At 34.7% G+C, this 24623-nt stretch overlaps 1 protein-coding gene across 1 annotated transcript; it reads left to right on the forward strand.

Annotated features, from left to right (window-relative positions):
* Nucleotides 1-284: 284 nt before the first annotated feature.
* LOC114075272 (ATP-dependent RNA helicase DRS1-like) lies at nt 285-23615 on the forward strand. The gene is made up of 5 exons (XM_027913766.1): nt 285-417; nt 4391-4479; nt 4561-4638; nt 5570-5983; nt 23355-23615. The coding sequence occupies exons 1-5, from the start codon at nt 285-287 to the stop codon at nt 23613-23615; spliced, it is 975 nt and encodes a 324-aa protein (XP_027769567.1).
* The last annotated feature ends 1008 nt before the right edge of the window (nt 23616-24623 follow it).

A 24623-nucleotide genomic window follows, 5' to 3' on the forward strand; every position in this document is an offset into this window, starting at 1 on the left:
GACACTTGCATTGGATGTTTTGTTTTTAATAATGTCATCGATCAAAATGGCACCGCTGTCGGGGAGTCGTGTCACATGAGAATTCTTAGACTAGTAGAATTTGTTTGGTACTTTTTAACAATATTACTTAACTTTTAGTTTGTTTCAAATGTGTGTGTAGTAATTGGAAATAAAGAATTGATAGTAATTAAAGCTACCACACAGATCATCCCATTCTGAAAGTATTGAACCGGAGGAAAAACCTCATGACATTCAAACAAGTGGGGAAAGAGTCAATTCGGGAAATGTGGCTGAAGATTCAAGCGGTGCTACAACAATGCCTATATGATAGGATGACTGATAAGGCGCTACTGGAGTGCTTCTATCGGGATGTTGGACCTGAAAATAGAAATATAGCCTACAAACTCTATGTAGGCGGTATTCTACACCATCCCTATGAAAATGTAGCAAAACTGCTAGATGTCATGTTAGCAAGGAAGACAAAATGAAAAAAGAGTGGGATGCACAAGTTGCACAGTAGGATGCCCTATCAAACCGAGTCACGAAGTTGGAAGTACAAGCCATGTATAAAGGAAAGTATTTCAACCAATGAGAGTGTAAACATGGGAAGAAGCATGGAGGTGTGCAGGATGATGAAGTGCTGTAACTCCTTCAACAATGAATTAAATATTAAGACAAGAAGTTAAAGGACATGAAGGAAAACATTGACATGTTGAACGAGACGTCTACCTCTAACTCTATTACAATTTGGTTGCAGAATGCTCAAATCACCCATTTGATGACAGGTCTCTATCAACAATTTCCCAAGGACTCACCTAACTTCACCATGCCCGATTCCGAGGATAAAGAATTAGTATTGACTTGCGCTGTTCCGCGATGTTAACTAAGGAGTTTTTTGGGAGGAAACCCAAAACCCCTTATCATTTTATATTTGCAAATTGATAAGATAGTAGTATGTTGTTTGTTCAGGTTAAATTGTGAGAAAGTGTTCAAAGAGTGTTTGGTGGTGATAATTAGGCCTAGTTGTCGATTCTCCAAAGAGGTCGACAAACTCGACCTTATCCGTTGTTTAACTCAAGATATCTTCAAATTATAGTCTGTAAAACTTGGCGAGCCCGGAAAATTATTAGTTAATCACCAACTATGTGGGTGATACCAATGTTTACTGTCGTTTGAACTTCAAAAATTACTAGAAGTTCTATAAGACATGGAGAAGTACAAGGTTGTTTGGTGAAATGACGAATGACTGAGGAATCATGACTACTTTTGCCGAATAGGCATGAATGAGAGGGTTTGTGAGCCAAAGGTTTAAATGCTCAAATTCTTTCACTTTTACATGCTTTCATTCCACTAAAAGCATGTTTGCACATTAATTTCCCTATATTCCTACATTAATTATGTGTTTTATTCATTGATTTGAATTGGGAACATAGATTGCATTTTTCCTAGCTATTGAACTAGGAATTGGTCAGCACAAAAGTTAAATCAGGGAAGATATGAATCATTCAAGAACGTGGTCGAAACTAGGTGTGTTGGGTTGCTGAGCAAACCTATGTAGAGCTCGCTAAACCACTCAGAACTCTGCTTAACGTCCCTCACCCCCCCCACCCCCCCTCTTTTTATTTAATGCCAAATTTGTTAAATGACCAAAACTTGAAGCCACATATATAGATAGACCTAAAGTCGCTGGAAGAAACATGCCACCCCAATAGATGGAGCAGCTACCTAAAAAGGATTATTGTCTAGCCCTCTTTCTGTCTTCCTTTAATTTAACCCTTAAAATAGTGTTATATGCATTTGAGAACAAATACCTTTTAAATTATGGTAAGATGAGGCCTACCTTGTGTGCGACTATTATCATTAGATGTTTTGTTGAGCTTTTGGGTTGTTTAGCTTTAAATCCTATTCTTATACTATTTTTAAGGATTTTTGATCTTGTGGGTCTTTTCTTTTAAACTTCAAATATTTTAACTCATCTAAAAAATTTTCTTCTTTCTGCTACCTCTTGTATGTACTCAAAATCTTGCTATTCTTAGGCAAATTTGAGTATTGGTGTGATCAATACCGATGACATTTTGCTCGCAATCACCGATGATTTAGATAGTTCTTGCAAGTAAACGAATATGAATGTATGGCTACGATAAGATGAAATGAAGTTGCATAGATAATGTGTGGAATCTTTTCATCTTGTTGTGATTAGCCATATATAAAATCGATTCGTTTGTGATGACCGTTTCATACTAGCAAAAGTGTGGTGTCTGGTTTGACTTTAGTTTTGATACCTTTTGTGATCAGCTTACCTTGAACCATGCATGACAACACCTAGAATTTGTTCCGTTGGTCCCATAGACTAAGTCGGGCTTTCTCTTGATATGATCTTAGGCAACATTATAGAGTGTAAGCCTATTTGACAGATACCTCTTTTGTAACCTACCTTGTAAGTGTGGAAACCTCTTTCGAACACCCCTTGAGCCTTACCCTTTCTTTTGAAGAAACTTGATGAAAAAACACCTTTCTTGATCTATTATCCCTAATCCTCATAATTGTTTGTTTGTATCAAATAGCTAACATAGACCAAAAGCCTAAATAAGGGTTGTGGTGAAAAGAAAAGGGAAATCAAGAAGTGCAAGAATGATTTATTCTATCCATTGTGTTAAGAAAAAATTGAACCCCTCCATAAAAAAAAGAGAGAAGAGAAAAAGAAAAAGTTGTGAAATAAATTTGAAGATTAAAAAAGGAAAAGGGGTTTCCAACAAACGATGGAAAAGTGAATAAACGGATAACTTGTGAGCCCTAATTAACTTTATAAAGGAAAGGAAGTATTGTGAATACCACATTTCATGAGGATCATAGTTACTAAGCCTAAATGACCATACCTTTGCACTCAGCCCCACACTACACCATTTTAGGCCTACGACCACACTTATTCTGGACTACACTTGTAAAGTGTTGCCTAAAGTAGTATTCGGAACGCTTTTAAAGCGTAGCCAAATTTTTAACTTTTAGCTACAATAATTTTGGCAACACTTCAAAAGTGTACTCTTTAATAATATAACATACACTTTATAAGTGTTGTTAAAATATGATATAATTGGCAACACCTATTTACATATATGACCACACTTCTAAAATGTCCTATTTTTATAATTGAAAAAACAACACTTTATAAGTGTTGCCTTAAAATTTTTCACTAAAATATTATATTCCCTCCAATATTTTTAACACTCCCTCCCATTTTTATTGGCAAAAAAAATTAAACATTAACAAAACATTTTGACTTCACTTTCCTCTTTCAGACTTCCCTTTTCACGTTTCTCTTTTCATCAGAAGAATTGGCTGACTAAAGGTTCCGATACAAGCTGAAGAACTAAAGGTTCGAAGTGAAGAGAGGTGAACATAGCTGAAGAAGTAGTTCTCTTTTCTGATACAAGCTAAAGATTCGATGAACTGAGCTGAAGAGTTGAACGATTCCTTGAGGAGTAAGAACGATTTCTTTAAGAGTAAGAACGATTCTGTTTTCCAAAACTTATTTGATTTTTAGCTGAAGTGTTTGATGTTTAGCTGAAGTGGTACTTCTAAAACAGTCTTCTTGTTAGCTGATGTGTTAGATTTTTTGTTTTGTGTATAGAAGAAATGAATATTGTTGGGTTGTTGACATGATGATGAACTGAAGCTAATTAGTCTCTCCGTCACACTTTTCTCTCAAGTGTCTCACTGAAGAACACGATTTCAAAGAGATTTTGTTGGATTTGGGTTTATCAGGTAAGAAATTTCATTTTGAAATTCTAAATTTTAACTACAGGGTTTTTATATTCTTGTGTTTTTATGCAGTTTTTGGGAGTGTGACTTGTATTTTAGTTTCATCAGTTGATTTTTGGAGTGTAGCTCGTAAACATTTAGATTTTCCTTTACTTTTCATGTTAATTTCTGCAGATGCTTAAGATTTTCCTTGTTCTTATTCTTATTGCTGAACTGTTGCTTGTCCATGTTTAAGATCTTTCTTGCTATAATGTTTGTTTTAATTTGTGGTCACTGCTTTTTTTACTGTGCTCGCCTTAATATTTGTTTGTTCATTTGTTAATCACAATGATTTTGTCTTGTCTCTGTTTNTGCATTACGCTGCCACCTACGGACCGTCACAAGATCCGTAGGTGGTCTCTTCTGCTAATCATTCGTAATACTCATCGATAAGTACATTAAGTAGCCAATTTGTTTATACTACTAGGATTTATTCTTTTGATGAACTTGTTTGGATCAGTAGCTTGTGTTTAGAAATAATTTTTGTTTTGTGTTTGGAAGAAATTGTTTACTTTTGGGGATCTTACAGCTGAAATTTCAAATTGATTAATTGTTAAATTTCTTAATTTTGTGTTCTTTCTTGATGGAACAGATTTGTTTACTAGAGGAATTGATATTGAAGCAGTTAACGTTGTTATCAATTCTGATTTTCCTAAGAACTCGGAAACGTATTTGCACAGGGTATGTATAACAGATCTTTGATCTTGCTTATTGACTTATATATTGTTTTTTCTATTTCATCATTGGTAATTTATTTTGCAGGTTGGACGATCAGGGAGATTTGTGAAGCTTGGTTTAGCTGTTAGCCTTGTTACTTTTGAGGATCACTTCACTTTGTATGTATTAATTATGTTCATTTCTTTTATACTAGATCATTATGCTCTATGTGTTGATTTCTGCTACTAATAATAGTATCTATTTGACTGTGAGATATAGAATTGAACAAGAACTAGGAATAGAAATCAAGAAAATCCCTTCACAGATAGATTAAGCTATATATAAAGTCTTCTATGTTAGCTCCCCTTATTTTTCTAAATAATTTTTTGATGAAGTAAATTGAGTTGTTTTGTAGTCCTGGTAGGTTCTGATTATAGGGTGACTCATGGCAGTTAACTACAGTAGATAACAAAAATGAACACTTCAAAATTCTTGAAAGATTTCCTTATTCTTGATTAGTTCATTAAATTTTGTCTATCCTATTAATTCACTGTCTTTCTTAATTCATTCTATCCTATTAATTTTACTTATTTTCCCTTAGAACCAAAATCAACATTCAAAAACATTTGTGGAGGATTAAAAGTTTGATTTGGCATAACACAAGTGTCATGACTACGTAAGAAACTATTATCATCTCATGACACCTGATTTTTGTAACTTAATCATGAATTTAATGATTCTTATTGAAATATCAAATATTTATATCTTCTCATAGGATTTCAAATATCCCATCCAAGGATTGGATGAATTTAGCAAGGTATAGCAAACCCTATATAAGGAACCATCAAAGTCTGAAATGTTTATTCCAACTCGTACAAAAACGGGAAAGGAACTTCAGGCCGATACTCAAATTCCAATAGTAAGTTTTTTAAAGTGTATTAATGATGAATTTAATGCAGGTTTAAAAATTTTACATTGTTTGGAGGGCGGTAATTTATTTTAATATGCTTGAAGGGATGTCAATTGAAGTTAACTTAATGAACCATAAACTCATTTAAGCTAGAGAGAAATTAGAAGTACTTGCATATAATATGAATGTCAATTTTTTCAATAGGCTGAACTTCAGAATCGCCAAAATTCTGGGGAAACTGCAGATGATGCTTTTACGGCAGTGTTTGGTAAGGAGCAGCCTGGTCGACTTAGGTGCTATGGTAGATCAGTGACAGCAAGTTCTTTAAAGAAAGATGAGGAAGATAGCAAGCTAAAACAAAAACATGCTAATGAAATCACTTCTCTGAAAGATCAAATGAATGAAATGAGAGAAGAAATAAGAGAAGAAATGAGAGAAGAAATGCGACATTTTTTTAGTCAATTGCTTCAAAATAGCCCTGTATTGAATGTTCGAGGTATGCAAGGGGGTGTTGTATCTAACATTGCTTCACCTATTGATGCGTGTAGTGCACAAGCTGTAAAAGGCAAAAATCCTCTACAATCTTACGGGTCAACTCATGATCCGATTCTTCAAAAGGTATTTAGTACTTTTTCAAATTAGTCCTCTCAGTTTCTCAGAAAGTCTTCTTGTTTGTAATTGGCTTATTTATTAACTTCATGTTTGAATCATTCAAAGTAGCTTGAAATATGTTCTAGTCTGACAGGGATCCTCCAATGATGTGAAATTCGCGTCGAAGTAGAAAAAGAGGTCTTTCCAGGCTGTAGAGGTATGTGATTAGTTGATTTCTATCAAGTTATATCCCAGTGAATTAGGTTCCTCTCTGGATACTTGGAATAAGTGAATTAACTTGCATATATGAAGATCTCAATTAAAATTTGGTTACTTTTTGCCTCGCTCTGATGAGTATGAAGTAACTCTGAACTTGTTACATATTCTCGATATTGTTTTGAATATCATTGAATGGTGGTGAAACACTCTAAATACGACTGAGTTTTCTTTCTTTAGTTATTGTTAGTGGCTTTGGTTTGAATTGAGCTAAGGTTTTGTTTCTCTTGACCACTATTCATCTTGTTTGTTTGGTATGGTTGAAGTGTAGTTTTGCTATGTCAGATTTAGTTTCCTTGTTTGATCGTGTGGAACATATTAACTACACAAGGAAACTAATCTAATTTTCTTTTATTTTTGCTGCTACTGTAATCTACAATCTGGACTTGTCTCTCTTTAGTTGTTGTTAATGTATTTGGTTTAAATTGAGCTAAGGTTTTGCTTCTTTTGTTTCACTGTTTTTTGGCATTTGTATAGAACATTACAACATACTATAGGTTTGTACTAGCTTGCAAATTGGTCTGTCTAAACCTTTGCAAACAAACTTTGGGATGGTATGGAATCTGCAATCTGCAGATTTGTTGTTAATGTTTTCAATAACTTACAATCTGGACATGTCTCTCTTTAGTTATTGTTAATGTATTTGGTTTGAATTGAGATAAGGTCCTCCTTCTTTTGTCTCACTTTTTTTTTTGGCATTTGTATAGAACATTACAGCATATTATAGGTCTGTACTAGCTTGCAAACTGGTATGTCTAAACCTCTGCAAACAAACTTTGGCATGGTATGGAATCTGCAATCTGCAATCTGCAGATTTGTTGTTAATGTTTTCAGTAACTTACAATCTGGACATGTCTCTCTTTAGTTGTTGTTAATGTATTTGGTTTAAATTGAGCTAAGGTCTTGCTTCTTTTGTTTCACTGTTTTTTTGGCATTTGTATAGAACATTATAGCATGCTATAGGTCTGTACTAGCTTGCAAACTGGTCTGTCTAAACCTCTGCAAAAGAACATTGGCATGGTATGGAATCTGCAATCTGCAGATTTGTTGTTAATGTTTTCTGTAACTGTTGCTTCTATATATAAATATTTCTGTCAGTAAAGTCTATTTTCTTTCTTATTATATAGAATATCCATGTTAAAACCATAACTTTTGACATCCTAGTAGAAGGCATGCTTCCATAACTACAAACAAATAAACAAATAATTATTAGGAGAATCTAATTGTTTGTGTCTCCTCATTAATTCCTTTTTTCTTTAGTGTTTGTGTTAGTTTGCGTGCATCATGGTTATTGTATAACACCAAATATTTTATATTGTTTCTTATGAAGTTTGAACCCTAATGCAATTATTCATTGTTGTTGAAATCATTTGGAATTCTAGACACCTAAGGGAAGATCATCTACTTTGAACATCAGAAGACAAGTAGGCATATACTTTGAACATCAAAAGATGCAATCTAATTTTCTGTAACTGCTGGATTTCTTGCCTCTCTATATTGTTGCAATCTGAACTTCTTACCTCTTCTATATAACTGCCAATATCTTATTTGTGTAGGGAAATGGAGGTGATTAAATTTGAAGTGGATGATGAAGAGTTTTTGAACTATTGTAAAAGTGTAAATACATATTTGATTTATTGTGTACACATTTAGAATATCGATGTATAAGTATGGGTATGTACACAACACATACTATCTTTTGAAGTACTTTATGGGAAATCTATAAATTTGAATTACTTATTAGCGATAGAGATTATTTATTGCAATATAATATTAGAGTATTTTAATTAGAAATTGTGGCATAGGACTGTAAATTGTGTATGCACTTGAGCAAGGACAACACTTCAAAGTGTTGTCATACATTAGATAGAAAAGGCAACACTTGATAAGTATGGGCAATATGGTAGCAAAGGCCACGCTTCAAAGTGTAGCTAATAAGGCAACACTTATAAACGTAGCAGCAAAAGCGTGGCTTTTTTTCTTTTAGGCTACGCTTGAAAGTGTAGCTGATAAGGCAACAGTTTTAAGCGTAGCTAAAGTGTGGCCTTTTTGAATTTGAGGCTACGCTTAAAAGTGTTGCTCATATGGCAACACTTCTAAGCGTAGGTAAAAAGCGTGGCCTTTTTTCCTTTTGCCTACGCTTTTAAGCGTAGCTGATAAGGCTACGCTTGTAAAGCGTCGCATAAACTCTAAGGTTTCGCTGCTTTCGGCCACACCTGGAAAAGTGTGGCTTTTTACCAAAGGCCACACTTTTTCTAGTTTAGGCCACACTTCTCTAGGGTGGTTGGAGACATAAAATGTTGTAGTGCCATTACAAGCCATAAAAGACCTTTTTGATTATAGGAGAGCTCAAAAAAAAGTTGATAGGAAAATACGGGTATACCTATGGGTGAAAGCAAGCATTTTGTTCTTCTTTGTGAGAGTGAGTGTTGTATTTTATTTTGGAACTTTAAAGTATTAAGTCGTTGTCTGTGAAAATGGAATCATCATTTGTGTGAGGGCATTCGAATACATTTGAAGAGCTTTAATTTTCGTTTGAAGCAAGTATTGCAAGCTTCAGAATCTTTGATAATGGTGTGTCACAACTTAAATATTTGAGTACACAATTGATCATTGCATAAGTAAATTGAGTCTTATTCTGTACGTTCATATTGAATCTTGTGTAGCACTGTATAGACATCCTTTTTCAACTGTTGAACTTGCATTTTACTTGGGATAATTAATTTGGTGGTGCTGATGAGTCCACAAATTTTACACATTTAGGGCTATATATTTATAGAATAAGTGTCAAATGTTTATTTTTTCTCAATATATGATGAAAATATTTAAGTTTCAGGTATTTCAAGCTTGAAGGAAAGCATGGACACTATGTCGTAAAAAGTAGAACAAAGGCTGGAAAGAATGAAGAAATGAAGCCATGAAGATCACCAAGTTCACTTAGAAAATCGTCGATAGGTGCCAAGGTTGCCTTTTGTTCCAGTATGCTGAGCCGTGAAGGAAATGATGAAATCGACAGTGAAAATGAGAAATCGATCCATTGCCGAGCAGTTCCGTGAAGAAATACTATGTTGCCTAATGATCCTAAGTCTGATAATTCTGAAGGCTAGTGCAAGATGATGATGAACTATAATAAAGGGAAAATCACTGTGTTATTCAGCGATTTCAAATATTGTCACCAAATCATCAACTTCAAAACAACTTTTTAAAAACTATAAGTACTTGTAATTATTTCTAGTTTAGTATCGAATTTTGTAGTCATATGGGATTTAGAACTTTTATTTTGGAGTTCTACGTTTGGAGACGGTTTTGAAGACTTTGAAGGTTCAAAGGGTTTCAAATTCATGGATTTGGACTTTGGTGTCTTAGATTATTAATTGTTGGCTTGTATCAAGACTTAAATCTTCATACCCATATGAATTAAAACTCATTTTGGTACAAACTTTTATCCCTTGTACACGTCTAGCTAATACCCCAATTCTTGGGGCGTGATTTTGTGAATATGGGTTAAATTAGTTGTTAGGTCTTGCTTGCTGATAGTTTATTCGTAGGTTAAATACGATTTCATTTAGTAGTTTTAGATGAATTTAATTATGTTGTAACTTTAAATATAATCTCATATATTTGTTTTTAGCTTGCTCATGTTACGACCGGAGAGTGCCCCTATTCATAAACAGCGTCTTCATCCTTGAAGAGGCCTTACACAATTTGTTAGCATTCATCATTGCATATTAAATATAATAAAAGCAAAAAAAAAATTAAACTTTTCATTTGAAGTTCAACTTCACTTCGTATATATCGAAAATAAAATCTAACTTGTCTCACATTACCATCTAATCATAAGAGTGTGACGATTGGGACTTAGACCTTATATTGAAAAGTAGTCTTATCATATGAATTACAATAGTCTTTGAATAAGGAAAATAGAACAATGTCTTTGATTATACGAAAAACAAGAAAAGCTAGATTCATAGGATTTTATCCTCGGACTTGCGAATAATCCAAACTTCTTTGAGAAAATGTCCTTGAAGCACGTCAATGGCCCGAACCTACGTTTATGTAGAAAAACAAGAGATACGGGTTAGTATGAACAACATGTACTAAGTATGGATACATATACAATTAAAACATTTGAAGACATATATAGAAGGACATTTTGTAATAAACATGATATGTTTGCTTTAAAAGCCTTTATGCACATTCCAAGAACATATACAAGTCCACATCACAACAATTGTAAGACATTCATATTCACGTTCAAGAGTAACATCATAAAAAAACCATAGTTAAAATTTCATGTTTAGTGTCCATTTCATTATTACGTCATGCTACCATACGCATAACCGAAAGGCACTTCTACTAGTGCAATGTGTATGTGAAGCCCCAAAACCCCACAACAACAAAAAAGACTAACAATGAAGCCATTGGCATTGTCTTTTACCTCATACATCATCATAGAAAGTGTAGTCAATATCACGCCTAACATCTTAGACAAACATCATGTATATCAAATGAAACCAACATCATATAAGATCAACATCATGCACTTCATATATACATAAAGAACCCACCCTACAATTCCCCTCAATATCAACTTGTGCAATGTTAAGGTACAGACCCATACCCTTACCTATACTAAGTAACACCTATTCAATAGTCCTAGTTAGTGTTCTTACTTTCATTCATTAATTTTAAATTTCGGGAATCTTCGCCAGAACCGACATAGACCATGTGAGCTAACATGGAATTCGGTGTCATCCGCTCACACCGAAAGGAGGGTATCCTTCTTGCCAAGGTATCCCATATACATTAATATAATATCTAGGTGGATCCACTAGATAATGTTCCAATGGGAAAACATATTTAAGAAACTAGGAGGTTGTTACTAGAAACCCATTTTATCCTAATTAACATTGTAGTTTGCACCTCATGAGAGAACATAGTGTGAACCTCCCTTCTTTTGTGAAGGAACATCTCTCTATGTCAAGTTCACTCGGTGCTAAGATAAATTCAGTTTTTTGAAGTATATTTTAGTCTCACTTAATATTAATTCATACATAAGACTAAAGAATTTAACCCCTTATATAACATGTTCATAGCTCCTATTATTTAGGATGAGAAAACCCATTCATCACATACCCAACATCATGTGAGAATATTATTTCATAGCATATTCATATGATGCACGTGGGAATTACCTTCAACCCCTTATAATATTAAACCTATCATCATCTCACAACCATCATATTCATAGAATGTTCAATTAATAAACATTACTATAAAAAGTCAACAATACTACGTAACATGTTCAGGACCTTGAAGATCTTACCAATTGCATTCAAGAAACCCCTTTCCAATACTTCATCCCAAATAAGTGATATTTACCCATCAAATCAATTATCATCATCATACTATAGTCAATTATACAAGAACATACTCAATTACATCACCTTCAATCATTAATCAACATAATTCAAGATTTAGGTTTAGGAGAAGTGGGACATTCTTTGGTTCTTAAGGAATTAGATCAAAACCCAAACAAGACATAATATAAGGCAATTCATGAAGTAATAACACAATAAACACCAATATAACAATTGGTATATTCATCATCTTTATCCAATTCACGAAACAAGATCCAAGATTTATGAAATTGGGGACGAACATGGGTCCAAGGAAATTTCAAGCGAATAAAAACAATTATCCATCATTATACACTTAAAAATATCTAAGTAATCATAATTCATCAAAATTGATTCATAATTTTGCTTTAAAAAAAGACCCATGTATAGACAAAAACCTTTGATTTTAGGGAATTATGAAAACATATTTGAAGGAGCCTTTAAGGGAAAGGAATACCATTAGTGAAAGAAATCATACCTTAATGAATACGTAGCCACGAAATTGAGTAGAAAACTTGGAGAATTGATTTTCGTCTCGAAGATTCAATGTTCTTCAATGGAGGTTTGGGTAGAGAGTGAATTTAGAGAGAAGTGAGAGAAATTCGGTTTTCAATTTAGGGATTTTTCCAGATAGGTTATAGTGGGTAAAACTGACTTAAAATCAGTATATACACATCCCCAAATATACCCAAAACACCCCTCACTCAGTCGGACCTTTTATTCAAGTCAAACTTGACTTTAATTTTCATAATTTTTGTCGTAGAACAAGTCCGTGTCGCGTAGCTGTTACCAATAGTTTTTGGAAATTAATTTTGGAATAGAGGAGCCCGTGAAAACGTCTGCGACACGGACCAACATTTTGGTCCTTTGTGGAGCAACTCCGTGATGCGGATATGCTCCCTCCAAGCTTTGTGCTCGCTGACTTGGGCAGCTTATTGGCCAAATGTTATGGTCCTTCTCAAGGACCCTTAGCGTGGTCCTTGGGGGGTCTCAGCTTAACATTTTGATCCTAAAAATATTATTTTACCTATTTAAAGTATTTTTACAAGTTTTAACCTTAATATAACGCTCCCAAACCTTCACACGACCTAAGAACACCTACTAGTTCAACTTCTCTAGTAGTTTCCAGACGTCATGGTCGTTCCTTGATGTTTAGGCGCTAATACTTCAAAATCAAGTTATATTAGATTAGGTATGGAAACACTATTTTAATCATTATTCATTAGGTGAGGTTCTAGCCTAGGTCAATGAACTTTTGAGGTATAACAATATCCCTCCTTGGGGAATATTCGTCCTGTAATGACACTTTCAATATCTTTTTGGAATCTACGACTCAAGACTATCAGTCAAACCAACACATGGTATATACTGATTATTCAATAACCAAAGAGGAAACATTAACTCAGTTTTCAAACACAACAATGCATCATTAAGAAATAAAAACTATATCAACTACCAATTATGCACACATTGCATCATTTCACATTATGCAAGGAGGAATTTCCTTATCCTTCTCGTATAGCTCAACATATTCAACAAAGATTTAATACATTATTTTATTACTTCACACTTGACGAACTTCATAACAAGAAATATCACATATCTCAACTATACCAACCATATAATAAAGTGTCATCAAGTATGAAGAACATATAATTCAACACATATGAAACATGAATTTTCACAAGAATATGCATAGTTAAGGAATATCATCAAAATTCATATACATTGATGACATTTCCTAAAAAAAACTAGGAGGAATTACTAACCTCAACTTTGAATAGAAGAGGAAGGAAAATAAAGAATAATGGGACATCATATTGTCTCGTCGTCCAAAGTAGAATTTTTCCAAAAGATGATTCTTCCAAAGAACCTTTACGGATGTTTCATCCTTATTACTCAACTTCTTCACTAGCAGGTCTAAAATCTCAACTGGCACCTATTCATAGGAAATGTTAGCATCAAATTCTAAGCCTTCTTGAGGAACGATAGACACTGAATCGCCTATGCACTTTTTGAGAATTGACACATGGAAAACTGGATACACCCAAGCCAACTTAATAGGTAATTTCAACTCATAGGAAACACTTCCGATGTGTTATAAAATCTCATATGGCCCCACATACAAGGGACTAAGTTTTCCTTTTCTACCGAACCTTATCACCCTTTTCATGAGTAATATCTCCAAATAGACCAGGTCACCTACCATAAACTCAACGTCCCTCTTTCTATTATCGGCATAAGAGTTTTTAGGACTTTGGGCCTCCTTCATCTATCCCTTATGAGTGGGAATTATCCACAGCCTCATAAATTGCATCGGGAACTATTATAGCAAACTCACCTACCTCAAACAACCCAATCAGAAATCTACATCTCGTCCCATAAAAGGCCTCAAATGGTTTCATGGCGATACTTGAGTGATAGCTATTATTTTAGGCAAATTAAATCGATCGTACATGGTCATCCTAATTACACTAAAAGTCAATGAAACATGCCCTCAACATATCTTCTAAGTTTAGGATCGTTCGTTCTGCCAAACCATCCATTTGTGGATGAAATATGGTGCTAAGTTTTACCTTGGTACCAAGCCCATTTTAAAATTCTTTCCAAAAATGAGAAGTAAATTGAGTACCATATATGAAATGATAGACATGGGAAATCCATGCATTCTCACAATCTTCGTAAGATACAATTTACCTTATTCTTCAACCGAATAAGTAACTTTCAAAAGGATTAAAATGGGCTGATTTTGCCACCTATCAACGATAACCCAAATCAAATAATAATGCCTTCGAGTATGAGGCCAACCCATCATGAAATCCATATTGACATTTTCCCACTTCCAAGTGGGTATAGGTATATCTTGAGTAAACCCTCCTGGTCTTTTATTTTTTTCCTTGACTGGTTGACAATTACGACATGTGACCAAAAATTCCGCTATATCACTCTTCAAACCATTCCACTAATAGATCTCTTGTAGATCACGATACATTTTTGTATCACCCGGATGGATGGAATATCGGGAACCAAGATTCTCTTCCATAATTTATCTTATTATGTTTTCCACATTTGGCACGTATAAACTACTTTCGTACCTAAGTATCCTATCCCCTCTTTGGGAAAGAGACTCATTGGACTTACTGAGAACTGATTCCTTCAACTCCATCAATAGAGGATCAAGATCTTTCTTAAATTTCACCTAAACCACTAAAGGCGACTCGGAGTTTTGATGAACCATCAAACCCCCTTTTGAAGAATCTTCAAGTGGAACATCAAATCGATCCAATATATGCACATATTTTACTAACTCTTTCTTACCATGGTCAACATGGGCTACACTACCGATAGATATCCAACTCAAAGCATCAACAACCACATTGTCTTTCCCGAGTTGGTAAAGGACACTCATGTCATAATATTTATAAAGTTCTAATCTTTTTGGGTGAACACATATTGGAGACTTAAAATCGGTGAACACATATACATGAACTCCAAATAGGTAGTGTCTCTATATTTTCAAAGCATACACTACGGCCACTAGTTCAAGTTCATGGGTCGGATAGTTCTTCTCATGTACCCTGAGTTGCCTTGAGGCAAATGCTATCACCTTACAATGTTGCATGAGGGACACAACCCAAACCTACTCGAGAAGCATAAAAATTCACAACAAACCCTTTGGTACCTTCTGGTATAGTAAAAAACGGAGCGGAGGTAAACTTATATTTCAACTTTTGGAAGCCTTCCTCACAAACTTCTGTCAATTCAAACTTAACTTTAATTTGGGTTAGGGTAGTCAAGGGAGAAGTGACGGATGCATATTCATCAACAAATCTCCTATGATACCCGGATAAACATAAGAAATTTTGCATATCGATTGGAGTTAGAGGTCAATGCCAATTCATAACAGCCTCCATTTTCTTTGGATTAACCCTAATAGCTGCACTTGATACAAAATGATCATGAAAATCCACCGATCATAGCTAAAACTCACACTAGTATATTTCTCAAAGAGTTTGTGCTCCTTGAGGAATTGCAATACTATCCTCAAGTGACCCACGTGTTCCTAATCACACTTTGAGTATACAAAGATATAATCAAAACGAAAATTACAAATGAATCATGATAATTCCTAAAACCCTATTCATAAGGTCCATGAAAGTCGTTACGGTATTAGTTAGACCAAAGGACATAACTAGGAACTCATAATGACCATATCGTTTTTGGAAAGCCATTTAGGAATGTCAACTCATCTAACTCTGAGTTGGTGATACACCGACCTCGAATCAATCTTTGAAAAGTAACTCTCCCATTGAAGTTTGTCAAACAAATCATCAATTCTCGGAAGAGGATACTTGTTCTTTATAATTACCATGTTTAGTTGTCTGTAGTGAATACACATTCTAAGAGACACATCTTTCTTTTTCACAAATAATGTCGGAGCGCCCCTTGGAGATATGCTTGGTTGTATAAAAACCTTTTCTAGCAAATCCTAGAGTTGGGATTTCAATTCTTTCAAATCGTCTTGAGGCATCCGTAAGGAGGAATTAGTAAGGATTTAGTATCCTGCATCAAATCTATGCCGAAATCTATTTCTCGTTCGGGAGGAATTTTGCGTAAGTCATCAGGGAAGACTTCTGGAAAATCTTTCAATGTGGGGACAACCTCTAAAGGAAGAGCCTCGGACCCAAGGTCCTTGACTCCAACAATATGATAGAGACATCCCTTAGAAATCATCTTAAAAGATTTTAAAAATAAACTAATTTGACCTATGGGTATTGAGTCCCCCCCCCCATTGTATTCTAAAATGGCGTTCATTAGGAAATTTGAATTTAACAACCCTTGTTCTACATTAAATTGAAGCAAAACAAGCATGTAACCTATCCATCCCCAATATTACACAAAGTCAAACATATCATGCTCTACCAAGTCAACCAATGTAAATATATTGGACAATAATATAAGACAACTTCTGTAGAATCATTTAGCAACAACGAAGTCACCCCCTAGGGTAGAAACAGAAAAAGGTCAACTAAGACATTGGGGAGCACATCAAACTTCATATACACTAAAGGAGTTACAAAAGATAAAGTTGCACCTGAATCTAGCAATGTATAAATATTAATTTAAAATACTTGCAACATACCAGTAACAATATTGTGAGAATCTTCTTGATCACCCCTAGATTGGAGATCATAGAAGTGGTTCTTCTTAGGATCATCGAAGCTAATGCCACTTGATTGAGCTTGGTTACTCTCCCTTCCTTGAGTCTTGTCCATAGGACAATCCCTCACCATGTAACAACTCTTTCCACAACCAAAACAATTTTTCATACCACCTAGACATTTACCCTCATTCTTCTTACAACATTTGGCACAATTTTGTTTCTCACTTTGTGAACCACCACCTTTACCCTCTTGAAGCTTAGGGTTAGACACCCTATGCTTATTAGCCTTTTATAAATTAGAAGGAACTTGGTTGGAGAATATCTTCTCAAACTTTGGTTTGTCATGGATTTCAAACATACCCTTACAAGTACCTCCATCTTACGACCTTTCCCTCTTAGCATCCATACTTTTCCTCTTAAGACAACTCCCCTCAACTTGTTGAGCATGAACCATCAACCAAAAAATTTCCATGTTGTCAGGAAGCATTGCCACCTGAAACTCTTCCACAAGATCATCGGACTCAACCGTTACAAAACGGTTCATTTCAAATCTAAGATTTGACAACAAAAAAAGGCATATTTAGACAACTTAATGAATCTTAAAGAGTATTCTTGAACACTCATACCTCCTTGACGAAGGTTGATGAAGTCTTCCTTTTTTGCCTCTCTTTTCTCCCTTGGGAAAAACGTATCGAGAATGCCTTCATAAAGACTTATAGGACCCGCTCTCAAAGACCTATTGTCCTTCCATTGATTATACAAAGTTTGAGCTATATACTTGAGTTTATAAACAACTAGTTCTATTTGGAACCATCCCCATCGCGTATAAGATCTTGTAAAGATCATCTATAAAGTCTTGAGGATCTTCATTTACCTTATACCCAAATAACATTGGAGTGTTCATCCTAGTGAAGTCCCTTAAACGTAAATCCATGTACTAGCATTTTAATTCCCAAAGGGTGCCACCTCACGATTTGCTTGGGCAGTCATAGCTTGAGCTTGAGTAGTTACTACTTGATCTTGAGTATCCATGACTTGAGTAATGCTTAGGAAAGTCTCCCTTATTTATCCATATGACATGACTAGAGGATTGATCGAAACTTGGTCACCTAGAGGAACTTTCTCTTAGGGAGGAGCTTGGTTTCCTTTGGGAGGAACTCCCGCATTTGCAATCTCCTCTTCAACCATTCTTGCAGCTGCCCTTCTAGTAGTCATATCCTATATACACAAGAAAAGAATAAGAAAAAAAGGACACATAGAGTTAAGACTCTTGAGGCACGACTTAAGTAAACAAAAAGAAGTGAGAATTTCCTAAGAATCACATTGCCTCTCATTCATAAGAGTGGCATGCATCACAATTATGAACAATAATCTACATAGAAATTGTTTTTTGAGACAATCCCTAATATTGTTCAACATGATTCGCTGGTACCAAGTTTGTCAAGAATGAGAGCATCCCCTAGTCGTAACCGACATCTTTGTCCTTAAAAAGGCCTTAGACAAGCCCTTAGCATTTATTATTGCATATTAGATAGAATAAAAGTAGAAAATTATAACTTTTCAATTGAAGTTAAACTTCACATCACATATATTGAAAATAGAATATAACTTGTCTCACATTACCATCTAAATATAAGAGTATGAGAATAGGGACTTAACCCTTACATTCACAACAAGCCTTGTCAAATGAATTACAATATAGTGTTTGAGTAAGGAAAATAGAATAATGTGTTTCATTATAATGAAAACATCAAAAAATAGATTCATAAGATTTTATCCACGAACTTGAGGATTCACCAACTTGGGAACAATCCAAGCTTCTTTGAGAAAATGGACTTGAATTACGTCAATGGCCCGAACCTAAATTTATGTAGAAATATAAGAGATATGGGTTAGTTTAACCCACATGCACTAAGTATGGAAATATATGCAACTAAAACATTTGAAGACATGCACAAAGGGACATTTTGTTATGAACATGCTAAGTTCACTTTAACAACCTTTATGAACATTCCAAGACGATATACAAGTCCATATCAGAACAATAATAAGACATTCATATTCATGTTCAAGAGTAATATCTTAACAAATCCATAGTCAACATTTCATGCTTAGAGTCACTTTCATCAATACATCACAATAACATACTCATAGACCAAATCCAAGTCCACTAGTGCAATGTGTATGTGAAGCCCCATAACCTTATATATGCCATGTAAAGTAACAAATAAACCACAAGGATTATCTTTTATCGAATACATCATCATAGCAGTGTAGTCAATATCATGCCTAACAACTTAGACAACCATCATGCATATCTAGTGAAACAAAAATCATACAAGACAAACATCATGCACTTTGTATATACATAAAGAACCTACACTAGAATTTCCCTCAAAGTCCATTTGTGCAATAAATAGATAAAGTCACATGCCCTTATATGTAAGACCTCTTAGGTAGTCCTAGTTAGTGTTCATATTTTTACTTTCATTCATTCATTTTAACTTTCGGGAATTCTTCAAAGAATAGGCTTGAGATACAAGACAAGCCTTGATTTAAGAAGCGAGTTTCAAGTCAAGTCCCTTCCAAGTTCTCATAAACTAGTGGTGATAGGGTGTCTAACCCTGAATTCAAGAAGGGAAAAGGTAATAATTCACCAACCGAGAATCCAACTTGTCTACCTAGGGTTGTCTTGTATTTCAAGCCTACCCTTGGAAGTACCTCACTCATAACACTAGACCCTCTTAAACTCCCCATTCTTCCTCTTGAGTCTAGTCTCCTCAACTTTTTTGAGCATGAACCTTCAAACAAAAAATAGCCATACTATCATGTAGCATCGCCAAACGACAATCTTCAACTAGGTCATTGGACACTACCGTCACAAAGCAACTCATCTCATCCCTAGGATTGGATACCAAGGAAGGAGCATACTTGGAAAATTTAGTGAACATCAAGGAGTACTCTTGCACACTCATACCTCCTTAATAAAGGTTTATTAATCTTCTACCTTACCCACCCTTTTCTCTCTTGGAAATAACCTATCAAGAAAAGCCCTTCTAAACACCTCCCAAGTTATAGGACCCACTCCCAAAGCCCTATTTTCTATCCATTGGGTATACCAAGTTTAAGCCACATCCTTGAGTTGATAGGAGTCTAGATCGTCCTTCTCATTAGAACTCACTCCCATAGAATAAAGTATCAATAACTTGATGTTTTAGTTCCGCTAGAAGCTGACATACTTTTCCAAATACTATGTGATAGGGAGAAGTCCCTATGAGTGTCTTGTACCGTAACACTCCAAAAGTCCATGACTTTGTATATAGACTCACATGATGAACTAAGACTTTAAACTCTTTTTAAGACTAAAATAATGTATTTAAACTAATTCGGAAGTGTAAGAGTCAAAACATTAAGAAAATGACCATAACGTCCGGAGAATTGTGAATTGTGCACTAGTGTGACTTGGCATGTTTCATGGGGTTTTAAGAGTAGGAATTTAGTGAAATTCGGTAGAAATCTATTAAATATATATAGGGTGTATTTAGGTTTCAAAAGTCTAGGTACGACTCCCCAATAACAACCCTAAGGGTCCTTAGAGAGGACTCTTCAATTTAACCCAAAACATTCAATTTGACAGTAGCCAAATGTCGAGCAAATCGATAAGCCGTGGATGGTTAAAAGGCACATCGATGGATGTCATTGGCCAAAACTTAGATTTTTCAAAAATGGGTCTAAAAAAACATAGTCTCTGACCCAAACCACGGACCAGCAGGACAGTCTGTGGTCCAGTCGACGGACCGTAGGTCGGGGTTTTGTTGTTGGGGGTTGAGTTTCACTGTTAAGTTTTTTAGTTATGGAATTAATTAATTAATTAATTGAGGGTTAATTTATGGTTAATTAAGTTAGTTGGGGTACTATATAAAGACTTATTTTTCTATTCAAAGACTCCATTGAGGACCAAGCTTCAAGGATCACTAGGGCTTCAAGACTTAATATTTTATCCATCAAACACTAATAAATCTTAATGCATGGAAGCTATTCAATCTTGGGATCTCTTTCCCCAATAGACTTTTCAAAGTTGATTTCCAATAATGTCAAAAACTAGGTTTTTGTTCAAATTACGAAATTGATCTTTCAAATTTATTTGATATTGGTTTCCTTTAATTATTATTGATATATTATGTTTATATATGGATTAATTTTTGTAGTTCTTAGTCATTGACCTAGTTCAAATGAAGAAATCATGATTACACCTTTTTCCCTTACCCTAGGTTATGAATTGAGGTTGAATTGATTAGTGATGTTGCAATTGACTTAGTTCTTGAATGAATTACTATTATATGAAGTTATTAAGTGGATTTATGGATTAATATGTTTGTATTTATGGTAAGATCTTGAAGGAGGCTTATGAAAGCTATGTGGTAAGAATTTGTGATCTTGAGTTCTTTACTTCAATGATGATGACTTATAATTGATAATGGTATCAAATTGAAGTATCATATGTGATTAGATATGATTAATATGATGAAATAGCTTGACTATGTGAATTTTGAGATCATGTTCAGGGATGAAGTTGAATATGAATCACTAGTGTGACTTACTATGATATGATTATGAGGTGTTGATCTCACAAATCAAGGGTTGTTATGAAAGGACATTCTCATGCATTACATAATGAGATAATGACATGATATACAAGAGGTTAGTATCCTATGGCCTATCCTAAGATATGATGATTTAGAAAGGCTTAAAGATATTTCTAAAAGGGACTTTAGCTTAGCACTGAGTGAACTTGACAATGAGAGATGTTAACTCCCCATAGAATGGAGATTCACAAAATATTCTCATGAGATGAGGACTCCAATTGCTAATGTTCATGTAGAAGGTTCAAGACATATATCCTAGTACCTTAACTATGTTGCCTCAATAGGTATACTAGCTAGTGTATCCACCTATAATTTTATGTTCATGTTTTGGTCCTACCTTGGAAAGTATACCACCTTCTTTTAGGTGTAGGGTTTCATGACACTGGATTCCATGTTTATCTCACATGGTCTATTGTCGGTTAAGTTGATTGTTTTCGAAAGTAAAGATGAATGTAATAAAGTGAACACTAACTAGGTGACTTAAGAGGTTCTACTTAGTGTAGGTAAGGGTATGGGATTTACTTATATATGGCACAAGTTCACCTTGAGGGAAGTTCTACGAGTTTGTTATTGTTCACTTATGATATGAATGAAATGAATATGATGAATTTCAATGTTAATGACCCTATATGATCTTGGTTTAATTGATGAACATGATATTGGTCTAGATTGATATACATGGTGAAGAACATGCATGATATGAATATATATATATGAAATGTAGACATTGCTTATGATCCTTTACTTGGTTTACTTTATTATGTGGGGTTATGAGGCTTCACATAAGCATTACACTTGTGGTCTTGGGAAGGGGTTATGAGTAAGGGTCTTATATGTTGTGATGGTATGAACTCATGTATATGAATGTTTGTTATGATGTCATGATGGAGTTGTTATGGTTATATGATCTTAATATGATGCAATTCATGTTGATATGACCATATGTTCATAATATCCATGTTGACTTGAATTTATGATGATGTTGGTCTTGTGTTGAATATGGACTTGTCTTAAGTAATGTTATGTCTATTGGCTTGTATATATTTTTAATTGTACATAAAGGCTTTTGAAATTGCCTTTGCATGGTTTTGAACTAAATGTCCTTTTAAGATTGATTTCGTTGATTTTATGTGCTATCTTTCCATAGAACATGTGGTTGTACTAACCCATATTCTTTCCCTTTTCCCCAAACAATGTAGGTTCGGGCCATTGAAGTATCAAGGTCGCTTTGCAAGAAAACTTGGACTTTTTCGCATGTTTTTTGTATGTCCTCAAGTTCGAGGATGGTGCCATTTGTTCTACCTTAGTAATATTGCTATTGAGTAAAGACTTTCATTTCTTCCCTATTCTTGAATACATTGGTTGTAAATCCTATGTAGTAATATGAATTTATATAAGGGCTATGACCGAATGTTATACTTTATTTTAGATGGTTTAATGTGATATGATTTTATTAGACTAAATTCTTACTTATTGGTTATATTGACTAAGCGAGAAGCCTATGTAAGCTTTATATGAGAGGAGTCTAAGAAACTCCATATATAATATTTGAGAGGTGTATGTTTACCTCAATATGTAAAAAAAAGTTTTAATTTTTTGCAATTTTGAACTATGATATGTTTTACGATATGCTACTGGCTAGTATAAGTCCTCGCCAAGGACAACTATGCCAGTAACACCTAGGAGGTGCTCTCCGGTCATGAAAAACATGGTATTAGAGCATGAGGTTGAAGTAATCTTATGATTTATGTGTCACTAAACAACCTCTACATAGATTCTTGTTCTTCGGTGTGAAGTACACCAAAATATGACGCTTAGGAATTATCACTTATTTGTAATCTTTAAAGTCATGCCTCAAGAGTGGTAACTCTATGTGTCCATTTTTATTTCTAATCTTTTTCTTGTGGATATAGGATGTGACTACGAAAAGGGAATATGCAAGGAGAGTGGAGGAAGACTTGGCTAGTACGGGGGTTCCTCCTCAAGAGAACCAAGCCCCTCCACAAGGCAATCAAGTTCCTCCACAAAACCAAGCTCTGGTCATTCCTCCACCTTTGACAGATGGAGAGAAAATGTCGACTTTTCTATGCTTGGATCAAGTTATAACAAACAAAGACCAAGTGGTAGCTACTCAAGCTCATGGAGGTTGGACCACGTGTTCAACAAAATCCTAGTACCATGGCTTCTAGCTTGAGGGACTTCACAAGGATGAACCCTCCAATGTTCTTTGGGTCTAAGGTTAATGAATATCCCCAAGAATTTCTTTATGAGGTTAGGATAATGATTTGACCTGTCATTCCTATGAAGATTATTGATGGAGTTCAAGTACCAAAAGTTAGAGTTTGCTTCACTGCAGATGATTTATCAGCTCTCGGGAAAAATACTAAGACCAAAAACATTCTTTGTTGTGGTCTTGGACTAGATGAGTACAACCGAATTTCAAACTTTACTACTGCCAAACAAATTTGAGATGCACTAATTAATGCTCATGAGGGAACCAGTGAGGTGAGAAAATTCAGAGTAGCTATAAGGTACAACTCTTTTAATCTAGACTAAGGTTTTATCCCTGAAAACTAAAAAGGTCAAAGTGGAGTGATCCTTTCAATGTTGTCAAGATGACACAACATACGGTTGTTGAACTTAAAGATAAAAATGGTCTCACGTTCTTAGTCAATGGGCAAAGAGTGAAACACTAATTTGGTGAGGGTTTTTGTTGTGATAGAGTGGATCTTGATCATAATGATGAATGATCCAAGTTTTTTCATGCTGCGACGTTAAATCAAGCACTAGAGGGGAGGCGACCCATGAACAATATGTACTAGATAGGTAGTTTCTTTTGTATTTTAAATATTTTTTTAATAGTAGTTTTAATTTATCCAATCAAGGATTTACTTTTAACTATTAATTTTATTAAGATAGGATTTTTTTAATTAGTTTTAACTTATCTTGTAATAGTACCAAAAAATGTGCAACACTTGGCATGAATATTCTGCGCCTATTTTCATGTGCAACACTAGCGTGTCGCCTCACCATCGCACCTTCCCTTTGTAGCTTGGCGTTCTGGTTAGCGCGTTGCACTAGGAAAAACCATCGTACGCCTATTTTCAGGTGCTTGTTGGTGATTCGTTCCCTTAACCCACCAATATGAAGTGTTTAGAGAAATTCGGCTTTTACCTGGATCC

This window comes from Solanum pennellii, chromosome 12 (genome assembly GCF_001406875.1).
Source record: "Solanum pennellii chromosome 12, SPENNV200".
NCBI lineage: Eukaryota > Viridiplantae > Streptophyta > Magnoliopsida > Solanales > Solanaceae > Solanum > Solanum pennellii.